The following is a 26702-nucleotide window of genomic DNA, read 5'->3' as shown; positions in this document are numbered from 1 at the left end:
TGCTAGCCTGGCTCTGCCCTCCTACGTACTTCCACTCAATTTTATTTTTGCTTCTGTACATAGGTCTGGCCATGAGGTACGTAAGTCAGATTTTTCAGGTTGATTTCCAACCGGCGAATCAGCGAACAGAGGGAGTGGCTGAGAATGATGACGTTGATGTTGTGCGCTAGTTTGTGTTGTAGTTCCGTAATGGCAGCGGAGAAAGATGCGAGCAAAGCCATTCGGTCCGTTGTGGCAACGCTGCCGAATATCCAACAGCTAAAGCCGGAGCAAGAACAAGTTTTGCTGAGTTTTGTTGGTGGCCATGATGTTGTGGCCCTCCTCCCCACAGGGTTCGGGAACAGTTTGATTTTCCAGCTACGGCAGCTAGCTCTGTTACAGTAGTGGTGAAGGAATTGGCTAAGGCGAACGCTAGCGATTGATTATGGCAGATCAGAGTGGCTCTGGGCAGATCCAATAGGTTTAAACTTCAACAGAGTACCCGCCTACAAGGAAGTCAACGCTTGTCAATGGAGCGAGGCCAGACTCTCTGTACAAATGCAATGTACGAGAGTCTGGTTAAGACCAGGCTAAAATAATGCAGCCACATTCTTAAAATGAAAAAGCATTTCTGCAAATGCATTTTAATTTTGGTCACGATTTGCTTCCATAGAAATACGACTCTACCGGCAGTTTCAAAAACGTGTTCCTTCTGCTTTCCTGGTGCGTGTCTGTTTGGTTGCCACGGTGATGGCGCAGCTGTGATCGCTAACAAGCTGGGCAGAGATAATAACAGAAATTTACCTAGCATCCACACCTCAAACAAGTTAACCTAGACGCAAAACTATACGTCCAATCAAAAAAATAAGGATATTTTCCGAGACTGCCGAAACCAGAGATGTCCTTTATATGTCTGTGCGGTCAGAAATACAACTCTACCGGCTGTTTCAAAATCTTCTTCCTTCTGCTTTCTCTGACGAATTTTACCCACCTCTTCATTGAAGTTAGTGAGAGAATTTGAAAGGCTGCTCTTGCTTCAAGGCTCATAGCTGAAAATCTGTAAACGTGAGCTCTTTAGTAGTTACATTGGCTGAAATTTACTACATTTTAAGGTATAACTTGTTTCTGTAAGTTAAACTATATGAACATTAGAGGAATTTGTTTGACAATTTAGTTGAATAACAGAAAAAGAGCAGCCACTCTGCTGGCTGCTCGTTCATAAAAATCTAGAAGGAGCAAAAATGTTAGGGTTAGGGTTAGTATTTGAACCTGTCATAATTCAAAATTGGCTGAATATTTGAAAAAGCTGAATCATTTGGGAATAGCTGAATGTCTTGTGAACATTTTAAAGTTTGAATGGTGTCTTGAGCTGAAAGTATGCTGAAGTAGTTAAGTTTGAAAGAGGAGGAAGCTTTTTTAACCCTTGTGTTATCTTCGGGTCATTCTGACCCATCATTCATTGTGACCCACCGTCGTATTGCGACAACTTTACCGCATACAAAAACAAAGTGAAGCATTTTCTTTTAACCGTTGGGCTGTCTCAGACCCCCCACATTGCAAAGGTTAAAATAAAATGATTTTTATTTGTTTTTGTATTAGGTAAAATTGGGTAAACACAACGATGGTTCGTTATGAACCTTTGGGTCATGTGACCCGGCCAATCCAAAAAATACGACTACCGGCAGTTCAAAATCTTGTTCTTTTTGCTTTCTCTGACGATTTTGTCACCAGATTTGCATTGGTCTCTATGGGGCGAGAGTTGGACTTTGTCTCACTTTCGCGGGGCTCTGAACAAATGTGTACGTCTGTTGGATTCAACAGACAACTGTCTACGACCAGCACAAAATTAGCTATCTATTGATCCAAAAATGAAGCATGAAGAGCGAAAATTGTGGCAATGCTGGCAAACTAGTAGAACAAAAAAAAGTTCTACTACTAACATACAAATCTCTGCATGGATTGGCACCACTGTACCTCTCCGGTCTCCTTGCACCCTATTGCCCCGCAAGGACACTTAGATCTCAAGATGCCGGCTATCTGGTGGTTCCCAAAGTTAAGAAAAAAACAGCTGGAGGTAGGGCGTTCTCATATAGAGCACCTCTTCTCTGGAACAAATTACCCGTCTCAATTAAGGAGTCTGATACTGTTTCGACATTTAAAATTAGGATAAAAACGTTATTGTTTAGTCAATTCTACGACTGTTAAAGGTAAGTATGTTACTAGTTGGAGGCAATGGGGGACGGGTTGCTTCCATCCTTATTCTATAAGTATAACTTATTTTAGAGTTCTCTTCCCCTGGAACAGATTTCATGTTCCAAATGGGGGGTCTGTTGCTGTCTTGGTGTGTGGGGTTGCATCAAATTCCCCTTTTTTGCTCTGTTAAATTGCTGCACCAGTCCACACTTGACCGGTGGGGATCTCATTCTATTATGACTGTAACTGTTATCTGCTCCTGGCATCCTCTAATCCCTGCTCTCCTCTCTCTGTCCCCCCCCACACACATCCCTTGTGGTGTGGGGGGTTTGAGTTGTCAGCACCTGCCTGGTCGTCGGTCAGCCAACGCTGGACCTGGTCGCGAGTCTCCCGGTCCTGTCCTACATCTATAAAGTTGAACAATGGATTTTGGTGTTTTAAAAACCCACCGACACTGTATGACTATGTTTAGCCTGTGTTCTGCTCCTCTCTCTCACCAACCGTCTCTGGAGGAGGGGATCCCTCTCTGAATTGCTCCTCCCAAGGTTTCTTCCATTTTTCTCCTGTTGAGAGTTTTTTGGGAGTTTTTCCTTGTCTTCCTTGAGGGTTTAGGTTGGTTGAGGGGCAGTTCTATGGGCATATGTGAAGCCCTCTGTGACATGCTTGCGTGTAAAAAGGGCTATACAAATAAATTTGATTTGATTTGATTTGAAACTAGAAATATTTTTTCAACGACATCCGAAGCTCCCCTCCATTCTAAGCGTTTCAGTCTGCACTCTAGGCTTTCACGTACACACCCATGTAAATCTCAGAAACGGCTTGAAAAAGTCATGAAACATAATCAGTGATATTGAAAAAAGTTGAATAGATATCAAAAATCTGAATTTGTAAAAAATAGTTTAGGGTTTTGTCAACATTTAAAATGTTAAATGGTGGATGTAGCTGAAAGATTGAGGAAGAAGAAGGATTTCAAAGTTGAAGAAGTTTAAGATGATTAAGAGGATTTGAAAAGAAAACTCCATTGGAAAACCATGTAAAAAATATTATGAATATTGATTTATATTAATTCAAGCATAAGAGGTACAAAGCTGAAAAGTCAAAGCAGGAATGGCCTGAAACTGCTGAATTTGTTGATAGCTGAACGGTTTTAATAGCTGAAGATTTGAAGGCGCTGAAACGTGCCACGGAAGAAATAGAATAAGTTGAATAAAGATTCAAAGAACAATACTTGGAATGCTGAAGCAGCATTCCAACAATAAAGAGAAACTGGAAAACAATAGTGAGTTGTGAGAATGCTTAACAGCATTCTCACAACTAGAGAGGGTACAATTTCTGGGGAAATTGTAGGGTGTGCTTGCTTGCGTCGGTTGCAGAGGGGTCCGTTTTTTAATGACATTTTACAACTGATATTTCTGTATATTTTATACAAAAATGCATAGCCTAATTATTATTTATAAAGATTACATAGATTAAAAAAGCATAATTTTTTGCTGTTCATTTACAACTCAAAATACTAAGAGTGAAGTGTAGAATGAAATAGTTGTCTTCTCATGTCCCCTGCATTGCATTTTTGCATTTGCATTTAGTCATTTAGCAGACGCTGTTATCCAGAGCGACTTACAGTAAGTACAGGGACATTCCCCTGAGGCAAGTAGGGTGAAGTGCCTTGCCCAAGGACACAACGTCAGTTGGCATGACCTGGAATCGAACTGGCAACCTTCGGATTACTAGCCCGATTCCCTCACCACTCAGCCACCTGACCAGTCCCCCTGCAAGAGGGAATGGTAATCGGCAGCCTCATAGTTCAATCAAAACGAATACATTTGGCAGACCGGTGTAAAAATGGATCTAATGTCTATGACTTAACCCTTGTGCTGCCTTCGGGTCACATGACCCAAAGGTTCATAACGAACCATCGTTGTGTTTACCCAATTTTACCCAATACAAAAACAAATACAAATAATTTTCTTTTAACCTTCGCAATGTGGGGGGTCTGAGACAGCCCAACGGTTAAAAGAAAATGCTTCACTTTGTTTTTGTATGCAGTAAAGTTGTCACAATACGACGGTGGGTCACAATGACTGATGGGTCAGAATGACCCGAAGATAACACAAGGGTTAAACTTCCTTTTATGTTTTTCCCTTCTCGTGATATTTTCAGGCATTTAGCCTACTCATATTGCATTCATTCATTAATAAAGAACCCCCTTCAAAGCTTATTCTAACAACAACATTACTGGCAGTAGCTATCTCAAACAGTACCATCTGCTAACTGAAAATATGCCCCCAAAAACGTAATTAAGCTTGACATTTATTTAGGGGAAAATCGCTCATTCATAAAAAGCTCACCGATCATTGTCAGTAAAGCAAAATGTGATATAGCCCTGTGTGGAGAAGCTGCCCCGGTAAATTGTACTACTAGTAGACTAATAGACTACTAGTACCAGACTACTGTTCAGGTATTTGACTCTATGGGTTAAATCAGAGCAAGAATGGTCAAAGTACGGTTAACCCTTGTGCTGCCTGCGGGTCACATGACCCAAATCGATTCTCTTATCGATGTTCCCCTCTACAGCCATAGGTCTGTGCGTCCTGCACCCCCCCACACACACACTCGTTCGAAACAAATTTCTCAAACTGGCTTTGACTGGCTCTGAAATGAGCTAATACCTACCACCTCTAGGCCTCTTCAGGCCTCTGTTTTCAAAACAAACTCTAGTCAGAGATAGAAACTTTCAGTTTCCTTGTGTTCAAGCTTCTATTACTCAACACCAGTAGGACTTACAGAGGTCCTAACAACAGGGGAAATAACTTCAGTGTCACCTTTCAAAAGAGACCATTTACATGCATGTACTCCAAATGGTTCAACAACAGCTTTCAATGTACTTTGGGTATGTTGTTTAGGTGTTTTCAGTTACATTTAACAGGACTTTTAAAAGGTTAATCAATTAAAATGCTAAGTTTATTAATGGATTAAAAATCGATATGCTCAGTTTAATATTGCGACACGCGAACGTTTGTTGATAACACACGCCGCCCCGATAACGTGAAATGATCAATAAGATCAATACTAATGGGAGACGAATGCAGGAGCTAAAATGTATGCTTCAAACGACGGGACAGAAGATAACTAGATCAACTACACACAATAAAGGCAAATTGCTTCACACAGTAACAAGTGGTTGTGATCACTTTTGAGCAGTTTTGCTCTACCTTAGATAGTTAGAGATGAAGCGCGAACGTTAGCTGCGCTGCTGCATGCATCGAACACATGACGTTCCAGTAGTTCATTCCATTCTCTGTGTTCAAATGCTTCTTCATAATGTAGTATTTCCTCCCTTCGACGAAATATACTTTTTACACGCGTTACAAGTGGCATTGTTGTCATTTTGTCGTGTGAAATACAACCAAACTTTAGAACGCTTCTTCCTAGTTGCCATGTTTGCTGCAGTCTGTCTATGCGCAAACTTTTATAGTTTATTCAGACAGACGTTCGCGTGTCCCATTATTAAACTGAGCGGTAACACTTTATAATAAGTCAACGCTTTTTGGCATTTACAAAGTGTTAACTAATAGTTAGTTAATCCTTTATAAAACATTTTGAAACATTAACAATACATTATTAAATAGTTAATAAGCTTATTATTAAACGCTATGTTGATCATTAATAAACACTGTAAAAAATTATGTATTTTATTCATAATACAATTCATAAGGTGTTTGATAACTGCATTATCATACTTTATAAACAGCTTGTTAATATAGTTGCAAACCAGTAGTTTAAAAGGTGTTAATGGTACATGAGCTGGTATAGAAAGCATTAGCAAATGGTGAACAAACCATTTACATTACCTTTATAAAGCATGAGTAAATAACTAACAACATATTTACTTATGTCTTTAAATTATGTATGCCAAGTCGAATACAGGATGTACACTATGCTTTGCAGATATCTTAACAACTATTTTATAAAGACTTACTAATGATGCAACTTGTGATTAGTAATGCAAGTTATAAAGCATTTACTAACTGTTAGTTAAGGCTGTTGCGTGACCTAATCTAAAGTGTGAACTATTTATGCCTTATTAAGCATTTATAGAAAGACTATAGGCCTATAGATGTTGTGTTTTTTTTTTTTTTTTTGAAGAAATAGCTGTTAATTTATTTACCTGGGTAATAAAATAGTATTTTATTTCCATTAAGAAGCGATACAGTAGAATTGGTATAAAAGTTGGTTACCCAAAGCTGTATTTTATTTTCAAAAAATGGCTGTAATAAACTGCAAATGTTTAGCTACTCCTCGACAGGTCTGCAAACGCCTTTGAAAGCAGAGATTTGTTAAAACGTTTGTTAACCGAGACCATAGGTCGAGGGTTACAAACAAACAAATCGTTTTAACAAATTGAGGCGACAAAGCGTTTGCTGACCTGTCGAAGAGTAAACATTTGGTTTCTTATATACTACAACAATACGTGGGAAGATCCCAAATCAAACACGGCGAATCTAAAGCAGACGCCATCTTGTCAGAGCAATCAGTGGCACGTGTACTGGTGACGTCATTACATCTCCAAGGCAACATATCAACAACTCTTTTGAGAACGTCTTCTGAACCAATAAGAACAGCATATTGGTTCAATTGCGACAACAGTACGAGCGTTCTGATTGGCTAATGGGTAGTCATGCCAGCCGCGTATTACGTCTTTATATTCTATGCGCGTTTTGACCTGCGGTCTGATACGTATTCTTATTGCCCTCCGCTGATGTCATCTTCAAAATGAGCGAGGTCGAGGAGTTTTACTATCCAGATGACAATGAAGACATCAACAGCGACGAGGAAATTATTAACTTTCTAAAAGAGCAGAAAAGTGTGAACACAGAGAGATAAACGACAAGCGCTAGGCAGATTGCTAGGTTTGGTTGCTCAGATTTCAGATTGGTTGTTAGGTACTGTAGGTGCTAACTCCTGAAACACACCGTGTGAAGACTTGAGTAGAGCTGAACAAAACGACATGTTTTAAATGAAAAGAGCTAAAAATGCCATATAATAAACAACTTACTAACCTCGACCGTTCGGTCATGCCGGGAAATATCAAACTGAGGTTATAAGTATCGACCGCTGTCACTCTCGGCTAGTAGAGCTAAGTACTGTAGTTAGTAAGACACATGCCTGTCATTACTTCAATAAAATAGTAATTTTGTGTATCACATTGTGTTGTGTCTGTTTCCTTTTGAGAAACGTATGTTCAGCCTTTGTGAATGTGAGGTTCGAGAATGGACAAGAATACCTTAATAAATAACTTATAAATGTTTAATAAGGAATAGATAGTTCACACTTTAGATTAGGTCACGCAAAAGCCTTAACTAACAGTTAATAAATGCTTTATAACTTGCATTACTAATTACAAGTTGCATCATTAGTAAGTGTTTATAAAATAGTTGTTATGATACCTTTGTGAATGTGAGGTTTGAGAATGGACAAGAACACCTTAATAAATAACACAAAAGCCTTAACTAACAGTTAGTAAATGCTTTATAACTTGCATTACTAATCACAAGTTGCATCATTAGTAAGTGTTTATAAAATAGTTGTTAAGACATCTGATAAGTATTAGTGTACATCATGTATTCGACTTGGCGTACATTAATTAAAGACATAATTAAATATGTTGTTAGTTATTTACTCATGCTTTGTAAAGGTAATGTAAATGGTTTGTTCACCATTTGCTAATGCTTTCTATACCAGCGCATGTACCATTAACAGATTATAAACTACTGGTTTGCAACTATATTAACAAGCTGTCTATAAAGTATGGTAATGCAGTTATCAAACACCTTATGAATTGAATTATGAATCAAATCCATAATGTTTAACAGTGTTTATTAATGATTAACATAGCATTTAATAATAAGCTTATTAACTATTTAATAATGTATTGTTAATGTTTCAAAATGTTTTATAAAGGATTAACTAACTATTAGTTAACACTTTGTAAATGCCAAAAAGCGTTGACTTATTATAAAGTGTTACCAACTGAGCATTTCGATTTTTAATCCATTATTAAACTTAGCATTTTAATTGTTTAACGGCACAGAGAATCGTTAACAGAATCGTTAAGGAATTTTGCTAATGATTCCAAGGAATCGATTCACTGGGAACCGGTTCTAAACAAGAACCGGTTCTCGATACCCATCCCTAACCATGATCATTGTAAATCAGAGAGAAAGAAAGAGGTGAGCAAGGAGTAGGACATTAGGACAAGCCAGAACTGAGGAGAAGGTCTCAGTAGATGAAGAATCCACAGAACAATGCATTACAATTCCCTTTATACACAAGAACAACCAATCAGACCAAATCTTGAATGGGGTGTGAGAGCCATCAAAGTTGAGACCGTCCAGAAACTCCAGACTTTAGCATATGAGAGGTGGAGGCAGGTTTGACACCCAGCCTTACAATCCTCCCTCTTGGACCCAAAACACAGGCAAAAGCTGCAGTGTTCATCGTGTGATAACCTGCACCCATAGGAAAAAGGAACTTGATTTCAGACAGGTCAGCATTGAGATTCTAATGGTCATGGCTGTATGCTCAGAGGATCACTTGGAAGAACCTTTGTATTGGCATGCAGACGTGCCCTTGGTTAGCATATTCCTGCTACTTAAGTTCTTGTCCTGTTACAGCAGAACACAATTGGAGCACAGCACTTGGTTAACAATGAAAATAGTAAAGTTTGGAGTGACGTTTGGAGTGGTCTGGGGTCTGAGAGTCGGATTGAATATACATAGAAATTAGTGAGACAGTGTCCTAAAACTCAAATGGAAAAAATAGGTGAACAGTCCTCCCTTTTGATAGATGAGAGGTACACAAACATATAATCTAGCATAGATGAAAATGGCAATTAAAGCAAAACAGTGTTCTTGGGTCCAAAATAAACAAAACCAATTACACTGCAATAATAAAATAAAATACAAGTTATACCAATCTACATTTACAGGTCAGGAACCATTGTGAGTTTAGCTAAAACCTAGAACATTTACCACCAACTCTATAAAACACACAAAGGTACATACTGATCCACAATACCCAATACTCATCCACACAAACCAACATAGGAACTCATGGATGGACAAACCATATGCACTATGCATATGCAGCTAAAGGAACTGGAGCAGCAACAAATAAACTGTCCCCAACGAATCTTTGAACTACAACAAAGACTAAACACAGGGGTAATACAGTAGGAATGAAGCAATATCACAATTTGGACCTGAATTAAGTACATGTAAAAGACAGTTGGAATTGCATGTAATCACGTTAAAAAGTTTAAGGTTTGTTTGTCTTGATAAAGGCTCAGCTTATGCTGCATGAAAAATGGGGGAGGCCTATCCTTTCCCAGATCCCAACATTTGGACTCAGTGTGACCACTTCTTAGACAAGCACGACAAAATCTAACTTTGTTGTTAACATAAAACAAGTGTGTGGGTGGAATAGGCATATTTCTGCGAAGATCCCAACATCGCATTTCGGTGTGTCCTTGTCTTTTACAGAAGTTACACTGTATATGAGGGGGCTGCTGTGGCTTGGGTTTTACCTCTGTCGCCATTTTTATGGCAGCAATGCGTGGCGGATCAGGAGCACGACGGTCCTTTGTAGAACGCGGTTTGGGAATTTGCGCACCAATTCCACTGTCTGTGTCTGAACACTCATTAGTAGAATGTGAGCCAGCATGGATGGTCTCTTCACTGCTGTTGTTAGCGGTGTGTTGCCGTGTGGCACAAAAAGGGGTCGCTGCTTTGAGGACAGAGTTGAGAAGACATTTGCCAATGAAATGTACAGTAATCTTCAATGTTTGTTTCTTTTCTGCTTTCTTTTTAGGGACTCCTACAGTTCGCCAATGTTCAATTATTTCAGCTAGCGTAAAATCTGTTTTAAGAATGTTCTTGTCTTTCTTGCTCATCTTGGTTCTCTAACAAGAGAAGTGTTCTCTAACAAGAGAAGTACTTCTAAACATCAGGACTACAACTCCTGTGGATTTATTTCCCACTTTTCTGCTTCCAGTGGCAGAATTAGTGGGAATTATAGTCAAAGCCACCCTCGGCTTTGTCCTAGCAGCGAAGCGTCGTAGGAGAGGCAAACGAGCCGGTACTCTGGTGCGACTCTGTCGGCGTGGGGCACGCACAACGTTACCGGGGATATTTCTCACGAACGTGCATTCACTGAGCAACAAACTGGATGAACTTCAGCTACTGGTGGGGAAAAACAGAGACTTTCTTTCATCTTCCGTTTTGTGCTTTACGGAGACATGGCTGAGTGAACTGATCCCAGACTCTGCTCTACAGCTAGCAGGTTTCAAACTGCTGAGAGTGGATCGTGACCCTGTGCTCCCTGGCAAAACGAAAGGCGGTGGTATTTGTTTTTACATTAACAGTGGCTGGTGTGAAGATGTGACAGTGATTCTGCAGCACTGTTCTCCTGATCTGGAATCATTTTTTATTAACTGTAGATCTTTTTACTCGCCACGAGAGTTTGCATCATTCATTCTGTTTGGCGTCTACATGCGTCCGCAGGCTAGCGTCAACGAGGCTCAATGTGTGCTCGCCAGCCAGATACTGAGTGTGGAGCATGAAAATCCGGATTCCTTGGTTATTGTGCTAGGCGACTTTAACAGAGGCAATCTCACTCAAGAACTCCCAAAATATAGACAATTCATCAAATGCCCGACCAGAGAAGGAAACACCTTGGATCACTGCTACTCTACAATCAGCAAAGCATACCATGCGGTCCGCCGACCAGCACTGGGTCACTCTAACCACGCCATGGTCTACCTGATTCTTGCATACAGGCAGAAGCTAAAGCGCTGTAAGCCTGCTGTGAGGACATCAAAACAGTGAACCAGTGAAGCTATGGAGGATCTGCGGGCGTGCTTGGACTGCACATGTTCACGACTGCTACCAATAGTCTAGATGAGCTCACAGAGGCTGTGATATCATACATCAGCTTCTGTGAGGACTGCTGTATACCAACACGCTCCAGGGTGAGCTAAAACAACGACAAACCCTGGTTTACAGCTAAACTCAGAAGGTTGAGGTCAGCGAAAGAGGCCGCATTTAGGAGTGGGGACAAAGACAGTTTCAAGGAATCGAAGAACAGGTTTAGCAAGGCGGTGAGGGAGGCTAAACTCTGCTTCTGTCTGGAGAGGGCTCAGGCAGATTACCAACTACAAGCCCAGAGCCCCCCACTCCACTAACAACTCCCGCCTGGCCAACGAACTGAATGAGTTCTACTGCAGATTTAAAAGACAATTGGACAGTCCTGAACTACCCCTTCCCACCCAGGAGGCCTCCCACCTACCCCCTTCTACAGTGACGACTCTCTCCATTCAGGGTGAAGTTAACAGAATTTTCAAGAGGCAGAATCGCCGCAAAGCAGCTGGGCCGGACTCTGTCTCTCCAGCCACCCTCAAGCACTGCGCTGACCAGCTGTCTTCAGTGTTTACCTACATCTTTAACACCTCCCTTGAGACATGCCATGTGCCAGCCTGTCTCAAGTCCTCCACCATCATCCCTGTGCCCAAAAAGCCTAGGCCAACAGGACATAATGACTACAGACCCGTCGCCCTGACCTCTGTGGTAATGAAGTCTTTCGAGCGCCTGGTGCTGGCACACCTTAAATCCATCACAGACCCTCTACTGGACCCCCTGCAGTTTGCCTACAGAACCAACAGGTCTGTGGACCATGCAGTTAACATGGCCCTCCACTTCACCCTACAGCACCTGGACTCCCCAGCATCATATGCCAGGATCCTGTTTGTGGACTTCAGCTCTGCCTTCAATACCATCATCCCCGCCCTGCTTCAAGACAAGCTCTCCCAGCTGAACGTGCCTGATTATACCTGCAGGTGGATCACAGACTTCCTGTTTGACAGGAAGCAGTGCGTTAAGCTGGGAACACAAGTCTCTGACTCCCGGTCCATCAGCACCGGATCACCTCAGGGCTGCGTCCTTTCTCCTCTGCTCTTCTCCCTGTACACCAACAGCTGCACCTCCAGTCATCCGTCCGTCAAACTCCTGAAGTTTGCGGATGGCACCACCCTTATTGGGCTCATCTCTGGTGGAGACGAATCTGATTATAGGTGGGAAGCGGCCAACCTGGTGACCTGGTGCAGCCAGAACAACTTAGAGCTCAATGCTCTTAAGACAGTGGAGATTGTTGTGGACTTCAGGAAGAACACAGCCCCACTCACCCCCATCACCCTGTGTGACTCCCCAGTCAACACTGTGGAGTCCTTCCGCTTCCTGGGCACTATCCTCTCCCAGGACCTCAAGTGGGAACTGAACATCAGCTCCCTCATCAAGAAAGCACAACAGAGGATGTACTTCCTTTGGCAGCTGAAGAAGTTCAACCTGCCAAAGACAATGATGGTGCACTTCTACTCAGCCATCATTGAGTCCATCCTCACCTCCTCCATCACCGTCTGGTACGCTGCTGCCACTGCCAAGGACAAGAGCAGGCTGCAGCGTATCATCCACAGTGCTGAGAAGGTGATTGGCTGCAATCTGCCTACCCTCGAGGACCTGCACACCTCGAGGACCCTGAGGCGAGCGAGGAAGATTGTGGCCGACTCCTCCCACCCTGGACTGTTTCAGTCACTCCCCTCCAGCAGAAAGCTGCGGTCCATCAGGACCAATACCTCACGCCACAAAAACAGTTTCTTCCCTTCCGCTGTTGGCCTCTTAAACTAGGCCAAGGGACCACACTGATGACCTAATGATCTAATGACTTCCTCCTTAAAACACACTGCTTTTTGCACTGCATTACAAAATTGTATCTTGTACATTTGTATTTTTTGTAGTGGTGGGCCATTATCGGCGTTAACACGCGTTAACGCGCTGCGACTCTTATTGGCAATAAAAAAAATATCACCGTTAATCTATTGTCAAAGTTGGGTTGGGAGCTGGGTCTATGCTACGCAAGCTATGATGACTTTCACCTTGATATTTTAGCGCAGATGTATACCTAGCCAAATTGCACTGTAGGGGGCAAGAACGAGTTTTCGAACCTGTGTGTATGCCTTGTGTATGAAATTATCACATCAAACGTGACGCGCTAACATGGCTGCAGCTATGAAGCCGCCTGGTAAGCTTCAGGGAATTTCTTTTGTATTTTTAAGAAGCTTCCCAATGGAAACCTCGACAAGACTAAGGTTGTTTGCACCTTGTGCTATGCGGAATTAGTTTACTGTAGGAGTTCTTCCAGTCTCAAATACCACCTAAACGCAAAGCATCCCTTAGCTAATGCGGAAGATGCCGGGCCAAGCACTGATGTAGCGCAGGGGAAGAGTCGTCGTCAAACTACGATGTTTGAGTGCAACCGAAGCAAGCCCGTCAGCACAGCTCTATCAGCCAAGCTAACTAATCTAATAAAAAGTGAATAAACACAAGTACATCTTATTGAACATAATTTATTTTCATCACCAATTATCATAGTAGAACAGCTTTCTCAAGCAGTTTGTGATGCATTTTGGAAACAGGAGATGAGCTCCTGGTCTAATGCGCCACCTGGCTTGAGAAACCCGTTCTCAAAGACGGGTTTCTGGCTTGAGAAACCCGTTCTCAAAGTTCTCTTATTTGGGTAGCACACATATTCTGAATGCCTTCGGTGGAATTCAAATGAGCCATTTTAATCTAGATTAATCTAGATTAACGCCAAGATTACAGTGAGATTAATCTAGATTTAAAAAAAGAAATCTATGCCCACCACTAATTTTTTGTAATATTTGTATTTTTATATTGTAAATTACGGCAACTTATATTTTAATTTATTGTATATTTTATTTAATTCTAATTCCACTTAGTACTGCTAGTTTATGTACCCTTAGTATAGATAGTCCACATATTTAAATTTGAGGTCCCTATATGTTTATTGTATGCAGCTTCCTGCCAAAGCAAATGTCTGGCGAAGTAAACTCATGGCGAATAAATCCCATTCTGATTCTGATTCTCAATTCAGACAACGTTCGGTTAACGCTAACTTCTTCCAATAGGTTAAGTAATTTGTTAACTTCAGTTTCCCATTCAATTTTTTGTTCTTTTTATGCAGGAGCTAGTGAGTGAGTTGTCATGGTGATTACAGTTATTACAGCTCCTGATTGGACCTTTGTATTGGACAAGTAAGATAGAAACCACATTTAGTTGGAACAAAAAGATGTGCCGGTTAAAATGGAAACATTCCGTCAAAATGAATTAATTCCATACTAATATATCGGTTATAGGTCCGGGTCCGGATAGGGAACAACCTGGGTCCGGACCCGGACCGCGGTCCGGCAATTAGTGACCCTTGCCCTATGGTTTAAAGGAAGATGGGAAACTGAACAGTGTATTAGCATGAACCAAATAATGCCAATACAAATATAATTCCAGGTATTTGAATAAATCCTACAACGAAAATGTATTTGTGAGGAATTATTTTAACGATTGAAAACACATGCATCATAGAACACTGTAGTATGTGTTGCCGGGGCAACAGAGGCTAATGTCATGCTAATGCTTCAGTGAAATAGTAGACTAACGTTTCCGAAAGTAGATGTGGGCCTACTTCCTTAATAATATCAGCTAATATTGTACATTACATTTCACAATTGTGTTTCACATCACAAAGTAAAATGAGTAAATAGTTATCACCCTGGCCTCTTTGCTTGTGGCGTTTATGCAGCTGCCTTGCAGTAAAGCTATAGTTAGCCTAGCTATCCCCCAAGTTAACAGATGCGAAACGAATGTTCTGCTACAGGTAGTCACGCGTTTTCGTGACGTCAAAACGCGTGACTACCTGTAGCTAGCAAATTACCCCTGTGCGACGGTTGCACAGGGGTCCGTTTTTTAATGACATTTTTACAACAGATATTTCTGTATGTTTTATATCAAAAATGCATACTTATTAGATTTAAAAGCATATTTTTTGAAGTGAAGTGTAGAATGAAATAGATGTCTTCTCATTTCCCCTGCAAGAGGCAGCCTCATAGTTGAATCAAAACTAATAAATTTGGCAGACCGGTGTTAAAATTGACCTAATCTCTATGACTTAAACGTCCTTTTAAGTTTTTCCCTTCTCGTGATATTTTCAGGCATTAAGCCTACTCATATTGCATTCATTCATTAATAAATAACCCCTTCGAAGATTATTCTACGACGTTACCGGCAGTAGAAGATGGAATCGCGATTCAAACAGTACCATCTGCTAACTGAAAATATGCCCTCAAAAACGTAAATAAGCTTGACATTTATTTAGTGGAAAATCGCTCATTCATAAAAAGCTCACTGGTAGCAATCATTGTCAGTAACAACGCAAAATGCGATATAGCCCTGTGTGGAGAAGCTGCCCCGGTAAATTGTACTGCTACAGTACAGTACTAGACTACTGCTGTGTTCGTCTTGGTAGCGATTGCGTTGGTTGAATTGGATTTAACGTTCCGTTGTACGGTTTAGGATGAAATGTATTATTTTCATGAACAGATTGACAAAGTTTAGGCTGTGGCAATGAAGTTCAGGTTAGTAGTCAGATAGACTTTTGATTTAAGAAAGGGGAGTGCCGAACATGTTCTGTCGCCGTTTGACTTCCTAAACAGCTGTGTAGATGTTTTTGTAGTGTCTCGCGTAGGCTACAGCGTTGCAGTGAGCAACACTGGTTTGAAACCACAGGTAATGATAATTTCACCAACAAATCGTTTACTTGTAATGTAATGTCATAATAAATCCTACAATGAAAATGTATTTGTGAGGAATGTTTATTTTAACGATTGAAAACAGATGCATCATAGACCACTGTAGTATGTGTTGACCGCTCAACAGAGGCTAATGTCATGATGCTAATACTTCAGTGAAATAGTACACTACTGTTTCCCGAAAATAGATGTACTTCCTTAATAATATCAGCTTATACTGTACATTACACATCACAATTGTGTGTCATATCACAAAGTAAAATGAGTAAATAGTTATCACCCTGGCCTCTTTGCTTGTGGCGTTTCTGCAGCTGCCTTGCAGTAAAGCAGTTAGCCTAGCTATCTCCCAGAAGTTAACGAGCTGCTAAACTAATGTTCTGCTAGAAGTAGTCACCCGAGTTTTCGTGACGTTAGTGACGTAAGTAGCGTCATTGACTGTGGCTAGCAAGTTAGCCACCGTTAGCTTCAATTTTCGCCACAAAAACGGAATTTCTACTTAAACCGTGCAACGGAACGTAAATAAAAATACAAGCAACTCAATCGCTACCAAGACGAAACTTTTGACATTGACGTTGTCTATGTAGTCCAAATATTGACGAAGGCTTAGGGGTGTGAAAAGAAACTTAATAAATATATATGTGAGAGAACACAAATTGTCACTGTAGAGAAAAATCCATACTGCCGACATTATGGGTTTTTGTGACTTTTTTGTTCCCCATGAGAAATAAGGCCAACGTTCAGACATCTTGGCCTGACAGGGTCAAAATGCCACCCTTTTGAACTTTGAAGCGTGTTCTGTCAGGCCACTTGTGCTCTAATCAGGCCCATCATGCAGACATCCATTCTTTGAAAGCTTTCATTACAACAACTTTATGAAAATGAGGATACACTTTACTAAAGGTTATGTACTACGACTGCTTGCTCTGCCCACACACTTTCCCCATCCATGCTGTTTCCCTCTTTCCCAGCGCAGGTCATGCCAAGGCATAAATGCAACGGCCGGATGAGGATTAGAAGTAGCCCAAAAACACACAGTGACACTGTTTTCAAAATTCCCAGAGACTGGTTAGAAAACCATATAGGAACTCTCCCTGAATTGACCTCTCTCTAGAATCTCAGTCAAAACACAACAGACAAGAGTCATGCGGGCAAATGGACCAAGGTAGAGCTAATGTCCAGCTGCTTGCAAGTGTACCTTGTGATGGTACAGTAGTCTGACAATACTTTAACATAGTCAGACTCTCTGATCCGATTAAACTACACAACATGCACAATCAGGGTGATCTACAGGATTATCTTAACTAACAAACAATAACATTACACACATTTAACTGAACGAACACAACTGAAATCCCTCGCATAGCTGTTGTAACCAAACTATTTTCCACGTTTTTTGGTATGCCGCACTGCATGCTGGGTAACCAAGGGCGCTGACGCTGATGAAGAAAGTGTTTGTCCGTCTCTTCATAAACGGAGTGACTAAGTTCAGTTGAGTTCTGGATTTTAATACGTATTTATCAATCTGCAGATTGGAAGAGAAAACCAGTCTTCTGACCATAAATGACAACACAACACCAAGCTTAGGTCTCAACCAGGTCTCTCTCCGCTCCGAAAGCCGGAGGACCATCTTTTATAGGGCACAAGAATGTAAACATAGATTGTGACAGTCAGGCAGGAATGACGTTACAACAGTCTCAGAGAAAAAGATTCACTGCTCCCAACACATAACAACTCTCACACTAGAGAGTTCATAGTTGGAGCTCTCCTTGTAGTCATGACAAGGACCGTTTAGCCAGTACTTTCTCCTGACCCCGAACATCTATTAACCTGACACATAGACACAATATACTGTTATTAATAGCAAGCTTACATGATAAACGTACTAACTAGTATCCAATGACTAGTTCTATTGATTAGTGATTAATGCAAGCACACAGGAAATCCCAATTTCTTCCACAGTTACAATATTTATCTAGCTGTCTTCCGACTGCGTAATATGACGAGATGCTAGTGATGCGTTAGTGAGTAAAAAAAAGTCTGCACTTATGGGACACACGGACTAAACAAAAGTGCTTTGCAGGTCGGAATTCACTTGACGGAACTGTTTTTTGAGATTCTGTTTCCGCCTGTTTGAAATGATTTGCAATCTTAAATTAGCTCGATTTTAGTCTGACATGGACCAGGCTACTTCAGAGGTATAAGTTTCCTTGGTTACTTAGCTAGAACTAGAATAAGCCACCTTAATGGAACGGAACTCTCACTGAAGTAAGCGAGACTTGTTGAAATAAGTCTGTCTTTTCCTTAATCTACTTTGATGGAACAAAGTTCTGCCTGATTAGCAAGCTATTTCTATTCATGTTTTGTTAGTGATTGAATGATGTATGGAGAACGGAGCAAGGCATGCTGGGAACCAAGAGCGTCTCCACTACAATGTTGTAGTGTTCTTTTAGTGTTGCACATACCAAGTACATATGGTTAAAGGGGCGATTGATTGCAAAACCGATTTTACCTTGTCATAGTTGAAAAATGACAGTTTGGTGTGTAAAATAGACATACAGTGAACGTCAAAGTCGATTGAAACATCTTTCCTATCAAAATTTCACTTCTCACTACTATTTTGAAACTGCAACTTGCAAACGCTAGCTTTTGAAACAGTGCAACTTCGACACCTTTTTAGCTAGCTGTGCACTGCTCTGTACTTCCACAGGAATTACAAATAAGAAAGTTAATAAGGTTTCAAGATATTGAGGCTGTACCGGGAATCTTGACACTTTTCACCATCTTCCCAAAGAACAAGACACTAGACAGGCATGGCTGATGTTTATCTATGGGAATATCCCTATTTATTAACGCTGCTTTGCAAGGAATGCAAGAACAGCTAGTTAGCGAAAACACCTAGACTGTAGACATGTAAACTAGTTTAGCTTGCTAACGCAAGTGCATAGGTAGAATGTGTGATGATTTAGCCTAGTTTATTGGCAATGGGGATAAAGTTATTTCATGTTCCTGTGTTTCAGTCAAATAAATAACCTGTGTTGTCATGTAAATATATAATTCAAGGTGCATGTTTGTTTCAGATCTATTTTTCAGCAAGATAGCTAGAGCTAACTGAAGCTGAGTTGAATCACGATAGTTTGTTTGCTAATCTGTAGTGCTAACGTTACCCACCTAAGGATCCTGTTTGCTTCGACAACAGAAGTGGAAACAACTAACGTAATGATTTCAAATGATATCTAGTCAATTTGTTGAAAACAGTGTTGTGTAGACACAATAGATTTGTTTGTTTTTATTTCAAGTCTCCACCTTCGTTGTTTCAGTGAGTGCTGTTGGCCGTGTTGCGTCTTTGCTCCGCAGCTTCACTTGTTGTAAACCAACCAATCAGCATGCAGCTCATCTATATATTTTCATGAGCATACCTTAAAAGGAGAAAACCTAGCGTTTTTTCCCAGGAAAATTTCACTGGATGTATCGGGGCATAGAACAGCACCCGGGCCATTTTTAGCCCAACCAATGTTACATACCCTATTCGGAGACCTTAAGGAACAGTGTGAAATACCCCCAAAAAACAGTCAATCACCCCTTTGATAGAAGTTTAGTATAGGAACTCAAAATAATACTGAAGTTAGTTAAGTTAAAAGCATTTAGGGCCCTTCCTTACATAATTAGGGATTAGATGGGCTACAGTTACATAAACGCACCTCCAACCTTTCCCCTATTGTGGCGCTAGGATACTGGCATGAAACTTGGTGAGAAGACTCACTGGACTGTCCCCAATCACTGTGCATTCTTAGGTTTGACTTGTTATACTAGTTGGGGAACAATTAGCTTGGGACCCAAGAACGTGCGGTGCCGTGGTTGAAGCTGTTTTGGATGAGGGCTTTGCTATGGCAAAAAAAATATTTGCCGCCATGTTTTGCAATGGATACCTGTCAGCCATGTTGAGCTGGCAAAATAGATATCGCAAGATATAAATATCACAGCGTTGAGCTGAGCTTCACTAAGCACTTGAGCCACTGATTTCACACGACTGTGTGTAAAGCTGAAATGCTGTAGTTGTATTGCTCTGATGAGTGGTTTGTGAAGAATCCTATAAAGTGCAAATATTTTTATTACAAACTCATTAAGGACAAGCGGACTCTTGTCTTTAACTCTCTTCCGACTCTATTCTAAATTTTGGAATGTTAAAATTGTGTAGACTACACAAACAACTCACAGTTTAGCCTATAGATAGACAGGGATTTGATTTTCATTGTTTTGTTATATAAGGCATCATGAAACGAGGACTTATGGGCTTGACAACCTTTAAATTGTCAATTCACGTTTTTGTCGTTTTACAATCACATTTTCGTATCGCTTTTACGATGCCGCTATGGCAAGGTGAGCAGTGCTGACTGCTATCATAACATTAAATTAGCTTTTTTCAAAGGGGTTTCCTTTATTGATGAAATGCTGTCTAACTAACTAACTAACAGAAATAAAAATATTAAGTGGATACTTTATTTCAGTTTAGATCAGTGAATATTGATACATGAATTTATGTGGTTACTGCAAAAACTTTGCCTGCACATTTCAACTATGCACAGCCTCCTCCGATCGGTTTCTTGAGGCATGCATAGATATAGCGAGCTGCAAACGGGCATACAACAGGAACAATGTTCTTCCGAATTAAGCCACCTCGGTCGGTTGCCGGTGTCTTATTTATGTCAGTGCGATACAGAAAATACAAGACTATTTTACAGCACTGCATATAAAGGAAAAAATATAAATGTTAATGTAAACACAGCAAACACCCCTTAGGCACACTGAGAAAAACTGTAATCACCAGCTGCATCACGGGCACTACACTATCAATGTATAATTCCAGAAATGTGTGTGTCGTCGACACACACATTTCTTACTCACAACTGCATTACGGGCGCTGTGCCCTGTCTATAATTCCAAGTGGGTGTCACCTATTTCATCACAAATGTTAAAAATATTCAAAAAAAGATATGGAAAAACTTAAATGACTTATTATTTCATTTTGGTTACTTTGTTCATTAAATGTTCTGTTTCGAGCTGAAAAAGGGAAAACAAACATCCGTTTTAAATTTGTGGTGCATATAGAAAAACTAAAATTGACTTGTTTTTTTGAGTTTCCATTTGACGGGTTGAAGGGAATAATTAAATGATCGGATGATACACGAACCATTTGGGTACAAACCTCTCAGTCACTCCTGGCCATCTGACGAGGTCTGAAGATGCACCTCTTCCCGCTCTAATTAGAATTAACACTTGATCTAAGGGCACTTTACATAGCACTCATTTATAAGTTTCTACTCTTGGTAGTTACTGTCTACTGTTTTGCAATAGGCTACAGACTGAGCCTGCAAATATAGACAATGCTGTATTTCAGATATGTTGTTGTTATTGCACTGTAGTGGGGATATTATTGTTATCTCACTGTGTCTGGTATAATACATGGTTACTTGGCACCTACCTCTGTAATACTGATAAAACTGTGCGCTTGTGGTCCATGATCATCCTCTGCACCAACTACTGTACATCTAAAATCTGTAAGTCACTTTGGATAAAAGTGTCTGCTAAATTACTAAATGTACTGTACCAGTATGATCAATTTCATGTAGATGGATGTAAATAGATGGTTTAGTCTGGAACTGACCTGTACAATTTCTAGCATCTCTGCCCTGCTAATGAATCCGTTGCCGTCCAGGTCATACATACTGAAGGCCCAGCGCAGCTTCTGCTCCAGGCCACCACGTGACGTCACGCTCAAGGCAATGATGAACTCCCGGAAGTCTATGGTGGCATCACTGTTGGTGTCAAACGTCCGGAAGACGTGCTCAGCAAACTTTGATGCGTCTCCATACGGGAAGAAGTTGGCGTAGATCTTCTTGAACTCCTCCACGGTAAGGTGCCCAGTTGGGCAGTCCTTCAGGAACCCCCGGTACCACTCCTGGAGCTCGTGGTCAGAGAACTCTGTGTTCTCACGCAGGTCATTGAGGACCTCGGGTCGCAGTTTGCTGTTTTGTTTTCCCATGACGCGGTGCTCCGACGACTTTGTCGGAATTTCCTGACTGCACGGAGACCTCCCTCTGCTTTTCTCACAAGTTCTCCTTGGTTTTTCTGCCTCCTCTGGTCATACAGGAGACAAAAAACTCTTATTAGGAACAGAGAGCAGTGAAACATATGAATGATTCATTGGTTTAATAAAACCCCACTGTCTTGATGTTTGGTAATAAACCTTAGAGGTGGGTCTATCTCCCACAGGCACATGGGTGATTTATAGGCCTGTTGAATGGGAATTATGAAATTGGACAGCAGGAGTGTTGAACCAGAACAGAGGGGAAGATAAGATTACAATCGAGGTGTTCTGAGCTCTTAGGAGGGTGAGACCTGGTCTCTGTGGATACCATTTTAATCCTCTCTCCCGGTGATAATTTACTGATTGTTCTCCACGTGATGGACAGAGAGGTATCCTGGGGCATTCTCTGTGTAAATTCACTTCCTCAGGAAAAGGTCATGGCAGCACAAACACTTGTTACCTCATAACCAAGGCAACTGTTAGATAACCTAATCAACTATGGACCATGATAAGTGGGTTACCAGAGTGAGAGGCTGGAAGCTTACAGGGAAAAGTCTCACCATCCGTACTGTACCTGTGTGTGTGTGTGTGTGTGTGTGTGTGTGTGTGTGTGTGTGTGTGTGTGTGTGTGTGTGTGTGTGTGTGTAAATGTGACAGAGAGAGCAGAAAACAGCAAGAACAAAGGTAACAGGGCAGATGACATCATTGCATTTTGATAATACTTTTTCCTTTTATAGCACTGATTCACAAGATGACAAAAATGGAGAAATTAGCGACAAAAGCATCTGTGCTTTGAGAGTGCTGTTGTTGTGCTGTTGTTGAGTGAACTGTGTGTGTACATTTGTGCTAAACAAAGAGTTAAATTGTGCAAGCGAGCATGTGAGAAAGTGAGAACAATGATAAAAAACACATGAGGAAAACATTTAAAGGAAGAGAATAAGAATAATATGAGAAACTAAGATACAATATGTTCACTGACTGAAAACCTTGATGTTAATACAGTGTAGTGGAAGCTGGGGTGACTCCACTTGCACATGTGGCACATGTTCAATGTCATTCGCTAAATTTGAGAAATCTTCTTTGCTCATAACAAAGAAAACAAGGCTGGAAAGTGTTTCCCCTAGGTTTACAGCTTTGGGAGGGGGGCAGGGCGGCGGCGGCGGGCGGACGGACGGACGGACCATGAGACAGAAATGACTTGCCGTCGTGTAAATAAGATAAATAACATAAGGCCATTTAGTTTGTTTAATAAAAGAGCAAGCTATAGACCTGTTTTATAGGAAAGTTAACCTTAAATGACTTATTTTGTGATCTAGAGTTATATAAAAAAATAATAATAATAATAATAATAATTAAGAAAATTAACTTGACCTTCCGGGGGGGGGGGGGGGGGGGGGGGGGCGTTGTGGGGGCGGGGCGCCCCCCTAATATAATGGTAGGGGAAACACTGCTGGAGTTCATCTTTAACAAGTTTGTGTAAATACTTTTATTCAAAATATTATGTAAAATTAGATCCGGAATAAAGAGAGTGGATTGGATTGGTGCCCTTAGTTTAGCTTGGCTGTACATGTCTGGAAATAAGTACATTATTCTCAATCTACACACACAGAAACAGTGGGAATAATGAGTTATTAATTCACAACACTCCTGTATGTATTCATAGGGCCCTATTTTAACGATCTGAAACGCAAGTATCAAAACGCAATTCGCAAGTAACTTTGTGGGCGGGACTCAGGCGCTGTTACTATTATACCGGCGGGATAAATGACTTTGCGCCTGGCGGAAATCTAATAAGTGTTGGTCTGAAGTAGCTACATTACTAATGGGTGTGGTTGGGCGTAACGTGAAATAAACCAATCAGAGCGTCATCTCACATTCCCTTTAAGAGCAGGCGCTTGTTCCATGGCGGATTGCTATTATAACGGCGGATTTGCCATGTGCACGCCAGGAGCGGTTCACAGCCGAAAAGACCGACGTTCTCGTCAGGGCCGTAAAAGATAGGGAAGTGACATTATATGGGAAAGGCAGAGCAGTTTTCTCATTGCACTAAGTTGCCCACTCATGCTGCTCATTCAAATTCTTAGTCTTATTTTTATATATATTTTATTTTTTAAATTGTTATATTTTTTAACTGTTAGTTCTTAGAATTAGTTTAACCATTGTACTTTTTTACTTAATTTAAGACCCGTATATGTTTATTGTTTGCACCTTCCTGCCACAGTAAATTCCGTGTTTGTGTAACATACATGGCGAATAAACCGAATTCTGATTCTGATTCTGATTGGGATAGGAGAAGAAACCCACCCAAATTAGCTTCGGTTAAACAGGCGTGGGAAGAAATTGCCACAACTATTACAAATCAAGTTCACATGCATAGAGATTTCTCATGAAAATCTTTTTAATTATTGACATGAAAAAAATGCAATGTAACGTAGCTTCGCAGGAAGAAGACCCTGGCCTCGCCAGCAGTGCGCACGGGCCAAGCATGCGCCCTTAAAATAGCATCTGAATAACCATTGACTTTAGACTAAGTTTTTCCTGGTCTGTGACGTAATTGTTTTTCTGAAACTGCAAAATAGCACCATGGAACGTTTGCGCCGGAACACGCCTCCTTTTTTCGCTGAACCGCCCCCGGGAGCACAAGGTCATTCCCTAATTTACCGACGTGCATCTGTGGAGGGAAAAGTCCGCTTTGTGTCGAGTGCAAACTAGGAATGATACTTGCGTCGTTGACAAAGTCAATTGCGCTGGGTGCAAGATAGGGCCCATAGTCTGCTTAACATACTCAGATACAGGCCCACTGGGAGGCCTATTTCACCTCTAACCTCACAAAGTTTCAGTAATCGGTTATTCAGACTTTCCTCCTCTCTTCCCACGTGCAGTACAACTAAGAATGGGTAACAAGTATCTACAACATCAGCGTTCATGTTAAAATTGTTTTGTTATGCGATATTTCAATTCAAAAGGTTGTATCAACACACACAGAGACTGATAAATTGGTACAGTTAAAACAAATTGTGTCCAACACAACATGGATTAAACATCAAACCATAACCTCATATTGTCTGCGACACTGGTTGGGCTCACCATGCTACACATCCCTTACAGGGTAGCAGGGTAAGGGTAACCCCCCCCCCCCACACACACACACACACACACACACATCTTTCTCCATCTCCAGTGAACCAAATGATCACAGTAAAAACAAACAGCAGACCCGTTAACCATTTAGAGAATTCCCAATATTCTCCCAGAATAGCACAGCAGCTATATTTAATGATGTCAAAAGAGTCTCCGAAAATATTTCCTATCGCTTATTATACAGATGAATTTGACTGAGAAATATCATCCATGTCCGTGTACTTAAGGTGACTTGCATTGCAAATGTAATTTATTGTGCTGTTGTAAATTATCATATTAATCAACTATCAATGGAAATATGTTCATATTTCACCACCATGCTTATCATCTAGACTCACATGTTTTTTTCTTAGTTTAAAACTGCTAGAAATTTTGTGGCACATAAAGCCTATAAAGAAATGTAAAAGGAATATTAACTAATTCTCACATTGGGTCATGTTTTGTCGGAAAGTGTCAGAAAGCCATGAGCCATGAAGGCAAAAGTTTTCCTTCGACACACCCGTCTCCACGGCAACAGGAGTATAGTGCTAAGGCTTATGGGAAAATTCACAATACTATAGAAAATTATTGAATATGTACCTCAAGAAACATACCCTTGTGTCATAATTATATGAAAACAAAAAACACGAGAGGGTGTGATATCAACAAACCCTTTGTGCTGCGGACATAGGCACGAGGCTGGTTTATCGCTTAATATTCTTTAAACAACAGTCTAAATATAGCGCGCTTTATAGCGTTCACTATGCTCGTGTGAATACATTTTTACACTCACATATTTTGTGTTTACAAAATTCCGTAGCTTTATTTATGTCTTAATGTCCCCAGTCCAACTTTGAGCCAAACCCCGGTACAATTGAAACATGTATTCCTGTTTTAAATGAGAGCCTATAGCTACAACGGTAGCCTGATGCATTGGCAGGACATCGATTTATTCAGGTTCAACACGACAAAGTTGCCGTTAAAACAGTAGGCTATTCACTCAGCTGAACGTTCAGCAAAAACGAAAGAAAATGACTGATAATTAAATATGAAATAATTAAACTTGTAATATTAAATGATAAAATAGCATAATAATGCAAAACTTACAACTGATTCGATGTTAAGTAGTCTGTCCAGTTCGACTGGATCCAAATTGTTTCTTAATAATTTGACATTTATGGCTCCAAGTTTACGGATTACTATCTTGAGCACAAACGCATAGCACACAATCTTCAGTATAGTTAGAATAAGACTATTATTAACACTGATAAAGGTTAAATTAGTATTTGGTAGACTATGGTCCGAGTTCTGAGAACATAATTCGCAAGGCAGAGCAGTTTCATCATTTTTCTTCGATGTGGCACATTCATAGGATACTCAGTTTCCAACGGACGCGTCCAATCCACATGAGGGGTTTTCCGTTTCCAAATGTTTAAAGAATTTAGCCTACCACACATGTCAACATTATTCACCATCTTAAAGGATTACGTTTTTTTCTCGTTTTTTGTTTTGTACATTACTGTAGGACTATATATAACGTATTCTAGATTGACTCGTTTGTGTAAGTGTCCCTCTTTGATAGAATGACCTATAGCCTACACTTGCACCCAGAAT

The 26702-nt window shown here is 40.6% G+C and overlaps 1 protein-coding gene across 1 annotated transcript in view; it reads right to left on the bottom strand.

The window, feature by feature from the left end:
* Window positions 1-26349, bottom strand: part of hpcal1 (hippocalcin-like 1) — a 49709-nt gene extending 23360 nt beyond the window's left edge. Inside the window, exons 1-2 of the mRNA XM_067241402.1 lie at window positions 26196-26349; window positions 21546-22018 (exon numbers count right to left, since the gene is read on the bottom strand). Of these exons, the coding sequence (XP_067097503.1) occupies window positions 21546-21923 (378 nt within the window). The 5' untranslated portion in view covers window positions 21924-22018; window positions 26196-26349. The remainder of the gene's footprint in view (window positions 1-21545; window positions 22019-26195) is intronic.
* Between the last annotated feature and the right edge of the window lie 353 nt (window positions 26350-26702).

The sequence above is a fragment of the Osmerus mordax genome, chromosome 8 (assembly GCF_038355195.1).
Source record: "Osmerus mordax isolate fOsmMor3 chromosome 8, fOsmMor3.pri, whole genome shotgun sequence".
Classification (NCBI taxonomy): Eukaryota; Metazoa; Chordata; class Actinopteri; order Osmeriformes; family Osmeridae; genus Osmerus; species Osmerus mordax.
This window is presented reverse-complemented; position numbering and strand designations above follow the sequence as displayed.